Source organism: Camellia sinensis, chromosome 14 (assembly GCF_055761805.1).
Source record: "Camellia sinensis isolate YWXY chromosome 14, ASM5576180v1, whole genome shotgun sequence".
Classification (NCBI taxonomy): domain Eukaryota; kingdom Viridiplantae; phylum Streptophyta; class Magnoliopsida; order Ericales; family Theaceae; genus Camellia; species Camellia sinensis.
In genome coordinates, this window is record NC_138974.1 from 71,699,362 (window position 1) to 71,718,291 (window position 18,930).

The following is an 18,930-nucleotide window of genomic DNA, read 5'->3' on the forward strand; positions in this document are numbered from 1 at the left end:
AAATGTAAGCTTTCTTGTAATATTACAATGTCATATGTGAATTTAAGTTCTCTATGCATCTAAATGATTCTATGTTTAATAGTTAGAGTTTCGGGTTTGGTGGGAGGCTTGGAAATGACTGCAATATGTCTAGGGATCTAGCAAAGCCGCCTCCCCCTGGCTTTGTCGAAGCCAACCTGCTGCTCAATTTTTAGGATTGGGGAGCTTAATGCTTGAACTGCATGTCAGCCTTACTCCTCCTCTAGGTTACTAAGCTGAGCCTGGTTGTGGTGTGATGACTTGGATAAAGCTTTCTCCAATTTATTATGTGTCATTTGAACATTTGCATAAATTACCTGCTGAGGTCATTGGTGGAGGAAAACATTAATCATCATGATTACCTGTCATCATATTCATCCCAATTTTAAAATTTAAATGTTGTGTTTTTTATTTTTATATTTTTTGTGGTGGTTGACAACTATTATGGTATTGTATTGTTGGAGTGAAATGAAATCCGTGGATGCCTTGGTATTGTCTTATTGGTGTTATCGTTTAGAAGCCAGTGTATTATCATGTTGTCTTGTCATATTATTCGATTTAAACTCAATTAACATGATGCCTTGGTATATGGTTGTGTCGTAAGAAGCCCATACAACACAAAATCGGCATATGCCTACGTGATGATTTTAAAAAATGAAGGGCATGACACAACGAAAATTATATTTTTATTATATGTTCTATATATGAATATTTCATTCTAGATAATAAAATAATACAAGATAACACATTAAGTTGCTTAATGAATTCTTATAAGCAGTTTCTTATCTAGTTACCTTAATGTGGACTCGTGTAAGGCTCTTGTCATTAAGTTGGCTACATACTAGTCACATATCCTTTGTTATGGATTGATTGCCTGCCTGCCACTTGTCACTTGTTTGTTAGCCACATGTCAACCATTCAACTAGTTGTAGTTTTTGATTTGGTACATTGTTATAAGATAAACTTCTTAACTAGCATATATATGCGGTTCTAATCTTCCTTTTGAAATAAGGTTTTTGGATAATAAATCCACATGGTTATTTTCTTTTATTCCTGTTTCTTTATTTTTTACGGTTTGGTTTTGGGTTCACTTGTGTCTTGTGGATTTGGAGCCTTATTTGCTGGAAACCCCGCCCCTCCCCCCCGTGTTCAATGCAACTACATCTTCCAATATCTCAAAAGAAGTTGCTGTGCAATGCAACTTTCCAGTGATATGGTGTAGTACTTTAAGCTACCTTCTTGTCTCAATATATTGCCTTGGTGTGTGGGAGTTGCCTTGTTTCCCCAACTTCTTAGTCTCTTGGATACTATGAAGCACGGGTCCTCCAAAAATAGTGCCATACGAGTATCAGGTACTTACCGGGTGCGGATACGCGTACCGGGTACGGCAAAAGAGGGTCCGGTACGTTTGGGTCATTCGGGTACGGCGTGGGTACGCCAGGGCCTTTTTTTTTTCTTTTTTTTTTTTTGTGCCCTTGCAGATCAGTAATTTTGATATTTCTTTGTTGTCCTATCTGTTGGTATAAATTGTATAAGCATATCAGCAAATGATTTTGATATTTTTAAAAAGCAATTTGAACCAAAAAAAAATAACAAGGCCTATAAATGGTAGTTCTGTGTATGACTATACAATATGCTTTTACTTCAGATCCTCTTAGAATTTCTTTATAAAATCTTTAATCATAACAAACTTTTAAAGTTTATGCACAAAACATTAAAAATTGATACTGTATTAGTTGATTAGTAGTGGTTGGGAATGATGCAATTTTATGTATTATGCAAATTGCAATTGACAACCTGCCCCAATTGAGAATTTTTTTTCGTTTACTGTTGGCAATTAATTTTAAATCTTTCTTTGGTCTCACCCTATAAAAATAGCAAATTGATGAGCAAAAAGAAAGATTTTAAAAATAAATTATGATCACAAATTCACAATGTATAACATGTCAAAATGAGAGATTTCACAAATATTATTTTTAACGCTTAATGGTTTTAAATTATAGGAAAATGAGTAGTTCTTTTTTTAGTTTTGATATTTAGTTTTAATTTGTAGGTTGGATTCTTTAACCATAATTATATTTAAAAATATATATATACATATATCGGCGTACCGCAGCCGTACCCGTATCGTACTTTTTTTTAGTTTTGCCGAATCGGCGTATCCTCACTCATACCCGTACCGTACCGTATTCGTACCCGCACCCGTGCTTCCTTGCTTGGGTACCATGATGCTTTAATGGAGTGCTTTTTCAATATGAGGATATTGCATGGAAAATGGTGGTTGCCCTTAGTATATGGTTAATTTACTTTCCTGTTGTATATGGTAGTTCCCTTAATGCATGTAAAGTATCTTGTTCCCTAATGCATAGTTGCCTTCATATATCAGATGAATGGACATTAAGCGATGCTGTTGTTCTCATGGAAACTTCTATGTTCACTATTGATAGAACAGCCCCTATGTCTTCTTTCTCTAATTGATACTTGCTTTACGCAGTTTTTAGTTGAGGGATTTGGGAAGTGATTTGGAAAGGGAAAGGGAAAAAAGTGTGTGAAATTAAGTGAAATGTAAATATATTTTATTTATATTTCACCTATCTTTTTCCTTTCTGCTTTCAAATCTCTTTCCAAATCTTCCAAACAAACACAGCGTTAATATATGGAAACTGCTATATTACCTCAACATGTTCTGTTGGTATAAGACTGCCTAATGTACAATGTGGCTTAGTTTGTATGTTTTTTCCCCTCTCTGAACCACTAGTATTGTGGTCGAGTTTGGAAAATGGCAATCTCATATTCATGTGTTGTTTCATGCAGGCATCATTGAAGACAGAAAGGGAGAAAAAGAAGGAGATGTACTTCCCAATGAGGAAGTATGCGATCAAGGTTTAGGTTTTTAGCATCTTTTGTGTTTCTACTATCTATATGCTGAGGATAGTGAGATATTTTTCCGATTAAATTGTTTTTCTTTTTGGTTTGCCCAAACATATGCTGAATGAGAACTTGAAACATGAGAACATGAGTTTTTGTTATATTTTTCTTTTTACAATATTGTTCTACTTTAGTTTAATGTTTTCATGGGAGTGGGGAATGTGTAGTTGTGGCTTTGCTCATTTTGTCCAATAATAATTGTTTCCACCTAATATTGTTATCCTTGTGCACCTATGATCTTCCTATCAGTAATTGATCATGTTCCCAATTTTCGGGTAAATTGGTTCGACGAATAATACAAAATATTTTTCATACCACAGAGTGGTCACTATACCCTAGTATATATAAGGGAAAATTGCAAATCAGTAGTGTTTTTACAAAATATTTGCAAATTTATTGAAAAGTTTATAACTTTAATTATTAAAGTGTTTAAGGTTTATGATTATTATTATTATTATTATTATGTTTTAATTTTGGAGACATACGGCTGAATTGCAATTTGCCTTTATATAATCTAGATAAAATTAATATCATTCCCATGGTTAGGCTCTTCTACTGAGGTAAAATGTCAAACAAAAGCTGTAACCTTAAACATATGAATAAATTGATAAATATATCTCAATTTATCAAATAGTAAATGATGTATTGCAAGAGTAAAAAATATGGTGGGTTGGGCATTAGAAAATCTAGGGACCAAAGCTCCATCTTAATCTCCAAATTGGGATGGAAACTTGCTAGTAATGCTGATAACCTCTGGTGCAAAATTCTCTCTTCCAAATATCTTCAACACCACTCCATCTCCAATTGGCCTAAAAAGAGAAATGCTTCTCTAACTTGGAAAAGTATAATCAATAATAGAAAAGTTCTTGAGGACAACATCAGATGGAATGTAGGGGATGGAGAGACAATTTCTTTATGGTCAGACTGGTGGTATGGCACTCAACCACTGTGCAATAGTTATCAAGGGCTTCACTTTGATAATACTATGAAAGTTAGTTCTATAATTGATGATGAAGGCCAATGGGATCTGAATCCCATCCAACACCTGCTCACCCAGCAAGACAAAGCTAATATTCTTAGCATATATCGACCCAGATATGTGACTTACATGGACACTCCTTCATGACAAGGGACTCCTAATGGCCAATTCTCTTCTTCAGCAGCTTATAATGCCCTTACTAAACAAGATGAAGATGGGATAGACTGGCAGTGGATATGGAAAATTAAAGCACCTCAAAAGCTCAAATGCTTCCTTTGGTTGTCCGTGCATGGTAGGTTACTCACAAACCAAACGAGGCTCTCCAGAAATCTATCAGATTCTGACATATGCCAGAGGTGCCATGGCCATACAGAAGATCTGTCACACATTCTCAGAGAATGCATCAAAGCCAAAGTCGTGTGGCTGAATCTGCAAAATATTAACTGGTGGCAAGAAGAATATAGGAAGGCTTTACCTGATTGGCTAAAAACGAACATGAAAAACCCATCTAAGATGGCTGGTCTGTCATGGGCCACAATTTTCCTAACTACCATTTGTTACATCTGGAAAGACAAGAACAAAGAGGTGTTCGAACACCACACTCAACCTGCATCCCTTGTTACAACACAAATTTTCCAACATGCAAAACAGATTCAGGAAGCCTTCCTGAACGCCCTCCATCCTACCTATTCTGAACCAAAACTAACTCACTGGCTTGCTCCTATTGCAGGTAATCTGAAGCTGAATTCTGATGGTTGTTCCAAGGGAGATCCTGGCCAATCTGGTTATGGAGGCTTGCTGCGGGATGAAACGGGTGCCTGCTGTGGGGCTACCATGGATATCTAGGGAATTGCACCAGTTTGGAGGCTGAACTCTGGGGTATCTACAGGGGTCTGACAATCATAATGCAAAAAAGATCGGTCAACATAGTTATAGAGACTGATTCTCAACTTGCCATGAAGTTTATCCAGGAAGGAGCTGATAGAAGCTCCCCATACAGAGCTCTGATTGAGGACACCACTTTCTTGGTGCGAAGATGCAATTGCACCATCCGGTACACTCCGAGAGAAGCAAATGTTTGTGCAGATGCATTAGCCAATCTTGGAGTCAACCAAACTGAACATCTTGTGTTCCTTGATGAACCACCTAGCTCTATCTTTTCTTTTCTTATAGCAGACATGATTTCTGCCAATTCTAAGGGGGACTGATCCCTTCTTCTCAAGTGGTGTATAAACTCTATCCTCTGTGTTGCTTTCATTTGAATCAAAAAAAAAAATGATGTATTGCAGATAAGGTCCATGTTTTGAGATGGGCATTTTATATTATATGTACTGCAGATAAGGTCCATGTGCTGAGAAATAAATTCAAAACAACTTGTATTTAAAAAATATATCAAATCAAACCAAGTCTTAAGTTTCATAAAAAAAAATTGAATTTTTTGAATTTATTTCTCAAGTTCTTTTTTGAAACATTTTTTTTAGAACATGACTTCTTTTTTAACATGATTTTGAAAAGTTTTACAATTAAGTCAATTAAGTCAAGTTTTCAAAATGTCTTCAAACCTCAAGTTATTTCAAAATCGTTTGATTTTTGAGAAATAAATTTTAAAATAGTATGAATTAGAAAGAAAAAAAAAACTCTTATTGAAATTTTAAAAATAAAATATCATGGACATTTTATTTTCATTTTTCAGCTCTACATCAGAAGTGACATTTCTATGAACGGTTTGGTTTGGGAGTAGATTTATTTGTAATTCATCTCCTCCATTTGGCTCTTTGATCCGTTGCTTAAAAATTAATGGAGAATTTACCTGTAAGTCCTATACATAAAATTTAAAATTAATCTAGTTTCAAAATAAAATATTTGAACCAATTAGTCTTATATATTCTTAATTTTTACATTTTTTTTTTTAAAAAAAAAAAATTTACAAACATTGTTATATCCCACCACCGTCGAATTTTCGTCAAACAGTCATCGGAGACTCGTTGGAATGTTCAACATCACCACAAAGTCGTCAGAGTATTGCCGAAAGTTTGCTGGAGTGTTCTGAACTTCATTGAAAGTTGTCGGAATGTTCAAAACGTTCACTAAACATTAAAAACATCGTCAAATACTCACCAGAATGTCCAAAATATTGCTTTAAAAAATGGAGAAAATAGAGCAAAAAAATAATAATAAATTGTGTAAAATATTGATAAACTGAAATGGAAAAAAAAAAAAAAAACGTAACAACAAAAAACAGTAGCAATGGGGAAAAAAAAACATATGTCATTTTTTAATTTTTGTAAGGTTTAAACAAATAATTTTCAATATTGATCAAACTAAAAAACAAATTTTGAAACTGTAAAATTTTACAATTTCAAAGCAAAAATCTATTAAGTATTTATCCTTATTAATCAAACAGAAAAACATGTTACGGAACTACAAAATTTTACAGTTCTAAATAATATTATGAAACTACAAAATTTTACAATTTTAAACCATGATTCATTTTAGCATAAAAAAACATTGAAATTGCAACGCCTGTATCTAAAACTCAAAAACAATTTGTTTAGAATTTGAATTTTTTTTCCATTAAAACAGAAAAAAAAAAGTGTATAACAGAGAAAAGGTAGAAAAATTGAGAGATTGAAAAAGAGAGACAAATATAGAGAGGATTGTACTCTGACAACTATTTTTTGTTTAGATCTAGTCAGATCTGATGTAGATCTACATCAAATTTGAGTAGATCTACTCATCTTCTTCATCGAAAATATATCTTCTTCATCGCCGGTGATGGTAAAGTAAGGAATCAGTGGTCAATGATTGTTGGTGAACTCCAATCGCTGGTGATTATCTATCACCGATAACTATAAATCAGAAAGAGAAAGAGAGGAAACAAGACTTGGTCGCCGATCGCCGATTGCCAAAAATCAGGAAGAGAAAGAGATAGAGAAGAAGAAAAACGTTACAAGATTTTTGAGTATAAACGAAAGGTTGTGGAACTAAATAGGCCACACCACTTTTAAGGAGGACTTATTGATAATTTACCCAAAATTAATAAAGATTTAAACTGGTACATCCTAATAGGTCTTACTTAAGAGTGGAGAGGCCTAAATTTGTAATAATCTCCTATATTCGGCTCTATGATCCATTGCTTTCTTTCTATAAATTTCATGTCCTTTTGATTAGGGTGCTCGAAGATTAGGTTGAGTAGGATGGCCTTCAGCGGGCTATGCAGATTGGTGGGTGAATGCAGATTGATTTGGTGATTTGGCTTTACTTTTTTGGGTTTTTTTTTTTTTGAATTATTTTTTAGAAAATTCTTTACTATTTTGGACCCAAAATTTTCTATTTTTCATTTTTTATAATAAAAATAAAGGACAATTTTTCATATTTCATAAATAATAAACATAATTACTAAATAAAATATTCTTTTTTTAACACACAAAGTACAATAGTATAATTTTATTTTTTTAAGAGTGTTGGTGGATTGAGTTGAGTAGGGTGGTCTCACATCCTCTATCCTTCTTAATATAGGCGAATTGAAAAAAATGCATTCGCATTCATCCGCTTGAATCATTAAAACCATCCATTCTATAGTGGATTGGTTTAGACCATTAAATTTTAACGGATCGAAAGAATGTTTGCCGACCCCTACTTTTGACATCAATAAATATATGATTCATATGTGGACTAATTAATTTTGATATTACTTGAAGTAATTATATTTACATAATAAAATTTATAATAGGGGAATTACACTAATAGTCCCTGTAATTTGAGGCTTATATTATTTTGATTCTTGACTTTTCAATTGTGATATATTTGATCTTAAATTTTAAATCTTATTCCAAATAAGAACAATCAAAGATATTTTCTTTACAAACTGTCCATTTTAAGGGTAAAGTTGTCTTACAACTTTTTTGTGTGTTGATTAACTTATATGTTGTTTGAAATGTAATGACCATTTTTTAATAAATAATACTAGAACTTTTTTATTTATAAAGTCCTATTCGGTTTGATTTTCAGAATTTTTTTTCTAATTTTTTTTCTAAGAACCTAAAAATTAAATTGGTAAAAAAAATAAAATATATCACTTTTATATAATTTTATCTTTTGAGAGGGTAGAAATATTTTTTAAAATATTTTTTTAATATTTATTTTTGTTAAATTAGTTTTTATTTTTTTAAAAGTCGAATATGGCGACAATTTTGATATCATTATTAAAACCAATACATTAAATCAAAAAATACCTAATAACAACAACAAAATTGATTGGGAGCTCTAAATAATAGAGCACTAATAGCTCTAATGAGATAGAAATGTTAAAAAAAAAAAAAAAAAGACACCCATCACATTATGGGGGGGGGGGGAGCCAACTCATTAGTGCTCCTTTTTTAATGTTCCAAAACATTTTTGTAACAGTAATATAGATTACATATTAAAGCTTAATAATCATCTATTACATGATAACCATCTAAAAATACATGTTAACAACAAATATAATTACCTATTACATGATAGCTATCCAAAAAATCAACAAAAACAATCATCTATCACGTGATCATCATCTAAACACATACTAAAAATTAATTTGATAAAAAAAAAATTATTATTATTTTTATATAATTTTATTTTTGGTGGGTACAAAAGTAATTTTCAAAAATTTATTTTATCAAACTGAGATTTAAAATTTAGAATATGTATCACAATTAAAAACACAAATCTCAAATTGAACGGTTAATGTAACTTGCTTTTTATAATCTATTCTATTATTAAAAAGGAACAGTTGTTTTGGTGTCATAAAGCCACTTCTCAGAAATTTTTTCCAATTTTTCCTAAAATGACCTTAATTTCTTACACTTACATCAGTTTTAATTAGGGGTAAAATTGTAAATTAAAACAACCAAATCCACTTTCCCACTTCCAACTCTCCACGTCTCCACTCCTCAGGCAGTTACAACATCATTGCATTTGCATTTTCATCTGATTTCACTGAAATATTCTTAACAATTTCATTGTATTTTGCATGAAAAATTCTCAAACTTCTCTTTTGAAAGCATCCTGTGGATATATGATTGGTTGAATGTTTCTATTTGGTAAGTTCTCTTTAGTATGAATGTGTATCTTCACTATATTTTGTATCTCAACTGTATCTTCATTGTAGTTCTCTTCCCCTGTATCAAGGTTTAATCCATTTTCAATCTATAAATGTTAGGTAATGTTGATAATGCCAATATTAGCACAATGCAATACACGATGATAAATTACTCTAAATCTAATGAAACCCTTTGTATTCCATTCGTTGGAGTAAAATCAGTCCGACGATTGACCAGAGAAATCCTAGGCGAAGTAGAGAGCCTTAGTGAACCAAGAACGATGGAATGTTGGTAGACCAAGACCAAAACAGTTTGAAGAAGTACAACTTTCATGGTTTTGGAATCAGAAAAGTTTAATCTGAGTACTTTATTGAGGTTCTTAAACTCTATAAAGATCGTGGGTTGAGTCAATATATATATATATATATATAGGAGTGTGAGACACCGTTAGATTTGAGAGAAGTTATTGTTTGGTCTAGTGATCCAGATCTTCACTCAAGATCTCTTTCCTATCCTCTATACTTTGCAATTTCTGTGTGTGTGTGTTTTGAAATTGTTTGATTGTGAAGTCATTATTATTGTGAAGTCATTCTTAGACTTTCTGGGTTCATCTTCTCATATCACCAGTTGCAATGGAGTTCTGAGGAAGAAAAAAAAAGAGATTTGATCTGGTGTGGTAGGATTGCAAATAGATGGTTACACTACAAAAAAAATGGTTTTTTGCACGGCAAAATGCCGTCGCAAATAATCCAAACGCCGTCTCAAAAGCTATTTGCGACGGTAAAAAAAATTTTTGCGACGGCAAGTGGGGGTCGCAACAAGGGGGGTTGCAAAAGATCTTTAGCGACGGCACTTGCCGTCGCCATTGTTTTTGCGACGGGAATATTTCTTTTTTGTGACGGAAAATTTCTGTCGCCGATAGTGGATGAAGATTTGGGCTTTTTTGCGACGGCACAAGCTTTCCGTCGCTAAATAGATTTTGCCGACGGCAAAATTCCGTCGCAAAAAATGCCGTCACAAAAAATGTGACTATTGGCAACGGCAATTTCACCGTCGCTAAAGCCTTGTTTCTCAAATAAATTCCACACCTTTTGCGACGGTATGGCTGCCGTCGCAAAAAAGCCTGGCACAGCTTTTTTTTTTTTTTTTTTTGCGACAGGGTGTTCTGCCGTCTCAAAAAAAAATTAAAAAAAAAAAACCCCTGTTTTACAATTATTTAAAATATAAAAATAACCTGTAATGTTGGCAAATGATATAATAATATAAATACATAAATAAAATAACTAATGTTGGCAAGTGAAAAATAGCTAAAAAAAATCAAAAAATGATATAATAATATAAATCCATACATAAACAAAAGTTGGCAAATGATAAAAATTCCTAATGTTGGTCACATAATACATACATAATGTTGGTCACAAATTTAAATAACATAAATCAAAATCAAAAACAAAAGTTTTCGTCTTAATTCTTTCGTGAGTTACAAAAACAGAAGTTGGTCATAATCTTTGCGCGCCCGCATTCCACACGAAGCAAACTGCTACTCAGGAAATATCTGAAAAAAATAAAATAAAAATAATTAATAACAATATAATGGTGGTAATATTTTAATTACAGAAAAATATAAAAAAATTAACTACCATATAATTAGAAAGATAGTTTAGTAAATAATTTTGACTAGAGGAACTAGTTTGCCTAAAGTGAAATCCGGCTCAAACTCCCAAACCGGAAACCCGATTCGAGCCCCGTCTTCTCCCACAAGTATCTCGTGCCTAGGCGGTCGTGTGTGCCAGGTTTCGTGCTAAACCGACGCCGTTTGGTGATTTTGGGGTGTTAACTCCTCGAATTCAAGTTTCTTAAGGAACTAGTTTGCCTAAAGCGAAATCCGACTCAAACTCCCAAACCGGAAACCCGATTCGAGCCCCGTCTTCTCCCACAAGTCTCTCGTGCCTAGGTGGTCGTGTGTGCCAAGTTTCGTGCTAAACCGACGCCGTTTGGTGATTTTGGAGCGTTAACTCCTCGAATTCAAGTTTCTTAAGGAACTAGTTTGCCTAAAGTGAAATCCGGCTCTAACTCCCAAACCGGGAACCCGATTCGAGCCCCGTCTTCTCCCACAAGTCTCACGTGCCTAGGCGGTCGTGTGTGCCAAGTTTCGTGCTAAACCGACGCCGTTTGGTATTTTTGGGGCGTTAACTCCTCGAATTCAAGTTTCTTGAGGAACTAGTTTGCCTAAAGTGAAATCCGGCTCAAACTCCCAAACCGGGAACTCGATTCAAGCCCCGTCTTCTCCCACAAGTCTCTCGTGCCTAGGCGGTCGTACGTGCCAAGTTTCGTGCTAAACCGACGCCGTTTGGTGATTTTGGGGCGTTAACTCCTCGAATTCAAGTTTCTTGAGGAACTAGTTTGGCTAAAGTGAAATCCGGCTCAAACTCCCAAACCGAGAACCCGATTCGAGCCCCGTCTTCTCCCACAAGTCTCTCATGCCTAGGCGGTCATGTGTGCCAAGTTTCGTGCTAAACCGACGCCGTTTGGTGATTTTGGGGCGTTAACTCCTCAAATTCAAGTTTCTTAAGGAACTAGTTTGCCTAAAGTGAAATCCGGCTCTAACTCCCAAACCGGGAACCCGATTCGAGCCCCGTCTTCTCCCACAAGTCTCTCGTGCCTAGGTGGTCGTGTGTGCCAAGTTTCATGCTAAACCGACGCCGTTTGGTAATTTTGGGGCGTTAACTCCTCGAATTCAAGTTTCTTGAGGAACTAGTTTGCCTAAAGTGAAATCCGGCTCAAACTCCCAAACTGAGAACCCGATTCGAGCCCCGTCTTCTCCCACAAGTCTCTCGTGCCTAGGCGGACGTGTGTGCCAAGTTTCGTGCTAAACCGACGCCGTTTGGTGATTTTGGAGCGTTAACTCCTCGAATTCAAGTTTCTTAAGGAACTAGTTTGCCTAAAGTGAAATCCGGCTTTAACTCCCAAACCAGGAACCCGATTCGAGCCCCGTCTTCTCCCACAAGTCTCTCGTGCCTAGGCGGTCGTGTGTGCCAAGTTTCGTGCTAAACCGACGCCGTTTGGTGATTTTGGGGCGTTAACTCCTCGAATTCAAGTGTCTTAAGGAACTAGTTTGCCTAAAGTGAAATCCGGCTCTAACTCCCAAAACCGGGAACCCGATTCGAGCCCCGTCTTCTCCCACAAGTCTCTCGTGCCTAGGCGGTCGTGTGTGCCTGGTTTCGTGCTAAACCGACGCCGTTTGGTGATTTTGGGGCGTTAACTCCTCGAATTCAAGTTTCTTAAGGAACTAGTTTGCCTAAAGTGAAATCCGGCTCTAACTCCCAAACCGGGAACCCGATTCGAGCCCCGTTTTCTCCCACAAGTCTCGCTTTAACTTAGAATGTCTAAATTATGCAAAGATACATTTTAGCTTAGAATGCAAAGATACATTTTATACCTGGTCTTCTGGTGGTGGTGTATATGGATTCTCGTCTTCTGCAGATTCCCTAAATGCCCGGTGGCCACTCAATGCATCAGGAACCTATGATAGTCAATACATAATGTGTTAATCATATTCGAATTTTATACATAATCTTGTATGAAAATTAAACTATCAAACAATTTAATTTATATCGAACCTGTCTGTTGGGATCCACACTTGCCCCATGTGACACTAAGGCCATCATCTCAGCTCTCATCTGCTGTAAATGTGTAGAGAACTCTGCTCCCAATATGGAAATTCATAAAAGATACTCTTTTTCTTCCAACTGTGGGTGCGATGTCCAGTTTTCTCCTTCTCTACCTGTCTCTTATGCCTCTCCTTAAGGTCATCCCTCTTGTATTGGGTTAAAATACCCTCAGATTCTAATTGTAGCAACATCTCAGTTCCAGACAACAATTTGGGTTTGAGTCGGACTTCCCGACTACCATCAAATGATACTTTATCCTTTCGGAATTTATGGCCAATAGGTAAAAATCTGCGATGACCCAAGTATGATTGTTTCCTACTATGCTTCAACCAACACAATGTAGTTTCCTTATTGCAACAAGGACATGCATATTCGCCTTTAGTGCTCCATCCTGACAAGTTTGCGTATGCAGGAAAATCACTAATTGTCCACAGTAAAGCTGCATGCATTTGAAACATTTGATTTGTTGATGCATCAAATGTTGACACACCCTCATTCCATAGTTCTTTCAACTCCTCAATCAACGGTTGCATGTACACATCAATCTTGTCACCAGGTCCTTTTGGGCCGTCAATAAGCACGGCTAAAATTAGAAATGGTTGCTTCATGCACATCCATGGCGGCAAGTTGTATGGAACGAGCACAGTAGGTCAAGTGCTATGAACTATGTTCATCATTCTGAATGGGTTAAAACCATCAGATGCTAAGCCAAGCCTTACACTTCGACAATCATTACTAAAGTCAATATTCCGACGGTCAAAATCTTTCCATGCAAGGGAGTCAACAGGATGCCTGAAGACACCATCATCAGTTCGTTCCTCTGCATGCCATCTCATTAACTTGGCCGTCTTGGATGACATAAACAACCTCTGCAGCCTTGGCTTTAAAGGAAAATACCTCATCTGTTTTGCAGCTATTCGTTTGCCACCTTTGTTAGGACCATTTGAACCACCATCACCATTTGATTTCCATCTACAACTGTTGCATATGACACATTTATCAAGATTGGCGTCCTTGTTTCAAAACAACATGCAACTGTTGGGACATGCATCCCACGTCTCATACGTGAAGCCCAAATCTGTTATGACCTTTTGAGCTTTATAATATGAGTCCGGGAGTTTCACACCCAACGGGAACGCCTCATTCAATAACTCAAGCAGCATGTCAACAGACTTTTCTGTCCACTGATTAAGCACCGTCAAATGTAAAAGTCGAACAATGAATGACAAAGATGTGAACTTCTGACAACCAAGATACAATACACTTTGTGCATCTTGCAGAAGTTTGAAATACTTTGCAGTTTCTGCATTTGGACCGAGCTGGGGTTCAAATGCATAGGGATCAGGCCCATGTGGTTCATCACCCTCGACACTTGTATCGGCATGTGGATTTCCCATAGCCCCTTGTATCATTCCAATCATATCATCCCCAATGTCTGAATTAGCTAATGTTTCATTCTCTCGATTACCATGCAGAGATACGTAAGATTCCCCATGATTAATCTAATGTTTGTATTTTTAAAAAAAGACCATTCAAAATCAGATGCTCCCATACACCCTCTCGTACAAAATAGTATCGATTCTCACACTTCCTACACAGACAACTGATCATCGAACCTTCAACCCTATTGGTGTAGGCAAACACAAGGAATTCATCAATCCCATTAATGTATTCGCTCGACATCCTATTTGGAAAATCAATCCAACTCTTATCCATCATCTGTACACATCCACAAAAATATCTCATCAAAGTAACTCTAAATATAATACCTACGTATTCATGTACCATGATACCTATCCATCCAATTTCTCTCAAATACGTAGGTAGTCTTATCCTAGTTAGTTATTTACCGATTTAATAGGATAACATAAAAAATGAAATACTTATACAACAACACGTGAGATCAATTAATTGAAGAAAAAAAATGATATAATTTCATACTTTCTGAGTCATAACTTAAAAAATAAATAAATCATAACCAAACACCACATGAGGCACAACCAAAGATCTTATAAGTCTTAACTAAAATAATATCATAATTAACGAAGATAATTCATCATAACTAAAGAAAAAAAAATGACATAACTAATGATGCATATGATAAATGGATGTGTATGGTAGAATTCTCCAAATTATTAGTATTCCATAATACTGTGCGGCATTATTTATAAACTTGATAGATGAGTTATACAAAAACACACTAATCAAGTATATTGTCTCAAAAATTATTTAATAAAGATGGATCATTATTCTGTATATTATAATTTTGAACATCACATACATAATCTTTTGTAACAAAGTAGAATAAGAAAGCCCAGTCCAAGTTTCTTTTCTATCTATATATATGGAGGCCCAATTACTTTCCATACTACAAATTACTTCCACAAACACACCAGGAAAGATCAACCAGGTAACGTAAATACTTAAATGCCTCGCACGCTACATGTTGGGAACATTGTAAGATATGCTCTCCTTGAAAGAAAATGCAAAAACTACATATAATGAAATGATAGCAGAACTGCATTAGCTATGGTTATGAAGTTCACAGACTAGATAGATGTACAGTATAACCAAATTAAGCACAGAACCATTACCTGTCGATAGAGTGGTGACTGGAACTTAAAATCCACCAAAAAATAAAGGCTTCAAGTTCCTGGATCAAGTCCCGGCCTAAATTCCCAAAAGTTTATCAAATGATCAAAAAGACTACTTTTCGATACAGTTGTCTGGAAGAAAAACAGAACAAATGATAGGTACATCAATAACAGTATCAGCAAAATTAAACTCATGATTTATTTTATTATAAGACTTAAACTTTGAGTTTTTTTTTTTTTTTTTGTAATTTTTCATATTATTTTTTATTGGACACTTCTTATATTATTGAGAATTGCATTACTTTAGTGATTAAGTAGTGTATATAATATGAGAAATTTGTTGGGTTATATTATGAAATTTGAAGTATACCAATGAAGTTTTTTGAAACTCTTCAATCGTGGAACTAAACTGGATTTGAACAAATTTTGCAGTTTAGTTTTGGTTCGATTTCTAAAATTTCACAATTTATGATTCCAAAATTTCTCTAAGGATAGGTTTAGTACTTGGATCATCTCATAAATAAATTAAACTAGTATGTAAACACCCCTACTAAAACAATTGATTAATCAGGCTAAAAATGATTATACATCATTCACTTTTATAAGTCATGTATATTTTCATTTCCAACATTTTTAGCAAGTGGCCACAAATAAGAGACCCGTTAACAAATTTTTTTTTTTAAATATATAAAAATAGGTTGTGAATTTTTAAAAGTTTATTATTTTTCAAAAAAATAAAATGATTGGAAATAATGAGTGTTTCCATAAATGTTATTATTATTTATTTAAATATACAAATTAAGTGTTATTATTTATTTTCAAAAAAATAAAATGATTGGAAAACAATGAAAACAGATTTTAGTTTTAAGTTGGGAATAATATCAATGTAATTAGAATTATAATGTATATATATATTTATATATAATTTACATATTTTTATATATATATCAATATATATATATATATATATATTGATACAGATTTATATATATATATATATATATACAGATTTAATAATGTATATATTATCAATATATATATAGATGATACAGATCTGTATATATATATACAGAGAGAGAGAGAGAGAAAGAGAGAGCATACCTGTCGTCCTCGCCGCAGTACCACCGCACCACCGTTCGCCGTTCGCCGTTCGTAGGGATTTGGTTAAAATGATCAATACAGCCGTTCGGCTTCGTAGGGATTTGGGGGAAAGAAACAGGTTTCAAACATTTAGGGATTTGGATTATGTTTTGATCGAGCGGCAAGATGAATAGGGAAGAGCGGGGGCAAAAAAAATTTCACTTTTTGCGACGGTAGGTTTTACACCGTCGCAAATGGCAAGTATTTTGTTCATAAAACGACGCCATTTAAATTAGACTTTTTTGCGACGGACAATTGCCGTCGCAATATGTAAACTATTTGCGACAGCAAACGTATGCCGTCTCAAAACATTTTTTTGGCGACGGTAAAAACATCCGTCGCTAATACTGATGCATTTATTCCCCTATCCGTGCATTTTTTATTACCGACGGGGACAACGCCGTCGCTAAATCCTTCATTTGCGACGGTTTAATCTGCCGTCGCAAAAAACCATTTTTTGCGACGGGACAAGCGCCGTCGCTAATGCTTCCGTGTTTTTTACCCCCTTTTCTTGTAGTGTTATGATAAATATAATTTTGATATGATTTGGTCAAACTTAAAATTATAAATAATATTAATTTCAATCATAAACTAAGAAAACATCACGTTTATTATATACAAATATTCGGTATATACAATTGAGTTCTCTGTTAGTTCAGAAATTGTAATTTTTTGATTTTTTTTTTAGTAGCAAAAATTGTGATTTTTTTTTGGGGGGGTTTTTTGTTTTCTTAATTTTATGTGTGTTTAAAAAAACAATTAAGGATTCTTAAAATCCGTTGTTTTTTAAAAATAACAGTATTAAAATTTATTTTTTTTATTTTTTATTTTTTTTATTTTTATTATTTTATTTTTTATATTAATAGTTTATTATTATTTTTATTTGTATATATCAAATATTTTTTTATTGTAAGTGTTCCAAGAGTATGTGTTTGTATTTTGATATTTTGTGTGTACACTGTTAAGTATACATTTTATTTTCTTCATTAAAAAATTAAATAAAAAGTTTCATTATGCTATTAGTTTCCTTGGGGAAAAAAATAGACTATTATTTTTCTTAGTTTATATCAAATCTATTTCATTGTAATTGTTATTTTTCTTATGTAAATCAAATCTTTTTTTTATTGTAAATATTCTTTTTCTTTTTTGGCTACTATAAGTATTGTAAGAATATTAGGTTTGGGTATCTGTTTTTTTTTTTTTTTAAATAACAATATTAAAATTTATTTTTAAAAAAAATAGTTTTTTTTTTTGCTTTTTTATTATTTTATTTTTTATATTAATAGTTTATTATTATTTTTATTTATATATATCAAATCTTTTTTTATTGTAAGTGTTCCAAGAGTATGGGTTTGTATTTTGATATTTTGTGTGTACACTGTTAAGTATACATTTTATTTTCTTAATTAAAAAATAAAATAAAAAGTTTCATTATGTTATTAGTTTCCTTGAAGAAAAAAATAGACTATGTCAATCTATGTCAAAATGTAAGTTTTTAATTTTGTTTATAGAAAACCAAAGTAATTATTGTACCGTATTAGCTAAAGTATGCATATGCATAATTATGCCTCACTTTAAGAACGTAAAATTTTAATTTAATCACTGTATATTATTAGCAAACTAATTTTTACATATATCTTATATATTTTTTTTTTGCAAGATTTACAGGATCTTTAATCTCATGTTACTAAATTCAGATTTTATATGAATTTTTGTTGTACATATTTTTTAGTTAAGATTAGTAAACATTGTATTTTGGCAAAGATTTGTATATCTTTTAATGTACGTGTATTTTATTTATCAAATACGTTAATATCAAATATTACATTGTACATAGTTACTCATTTTATTTATATGTATATTATTAGAAAAAATAATATAAAATTCATATTATAATTCAAAAAGAAATTACACTGCGTGTGCTCGGCCGCTAGTATATATATAAAAGAAAAGGAGATAAGTCCGCATTTGGTACTTGAAAAATATAATTCGACCACAGTGGGAGTCGAACCCACGACCTTTTGATCCGAAGTCAAACGCGCTAATCCACTGCGCTATGCGGTCTACTTTTATAATGCGGGAGAGATTTTAATTTCAAATAGTGACTACATATGAAATGTTACACATGAAAGTATAGTTCTAAAACCAACCAAACTACTCAACTTCAACTAATTTTTGTCTCGTTAATAATTCATTGGCCATCAGCTCGATAGATAAATAAATTAAATTTGAATATAATTTTAAAATTGTTAAGTTTTAAAGTTAAATTTAAATAGATTACTAATCGGCTCAATAAACTTGCTTGCTCTATAAAAAAAATTAAGCTACTTCAGCTTATTTTTTATGTTCGGCTCTTTAATGTTTGTTTGTAATCAGCTTATTATGTAATTAAATTAAAGTTACATAAATTTTAAAATTCATTAAAATTTTAAATCAAGCTAAAATAAGGCAAGGTTTACCACCATACTAACCTAATTAAAAAAAAAAAATCAATCAGTTTCCCCAGTCATCAGGAACCC

General features: G+C 33.4%; 1 protein-coding gene and 1 non-coding gene across 2 annotated transcripts in view; one reads left to right on the forward strand and one right to left on the reverse strand.

The window, feature by feature from the left end:
* Positions 1 to 3,158, forward strand: part of LOC114266972 (large ribosomal subunit protein uL29) — a 57,726-nt gene extending 54,568 nt beyond the window's left edge. The window contains exon 5 of the mRNA XM_028207957.2: positions 2,833 to 3,158. Within this exon, the coding sequence (XP_028063758.1) occupies positions 2,833 to 2,907 (75 nt within the window). The 3' untranslated portion in view covers positions 2,908 to 3,158. The remainder of the gene's footprint in view (positions 1 to 2,832) is intronic.
* Positions 3,159 to 18,401: 15,243 nt separating this feature from the next.
* On the reverse strand, positions 18,402 to 18,475 carry TRNAR-UCG (transfer RNA arginine (anticodon UCG)). The gene has a single exon. It is a non-coding gene; the product is annotated as a tRNA-Arg (tRNA).
* Positions 18,476 to 18,930: the final 455 nt, after the last annotated feature.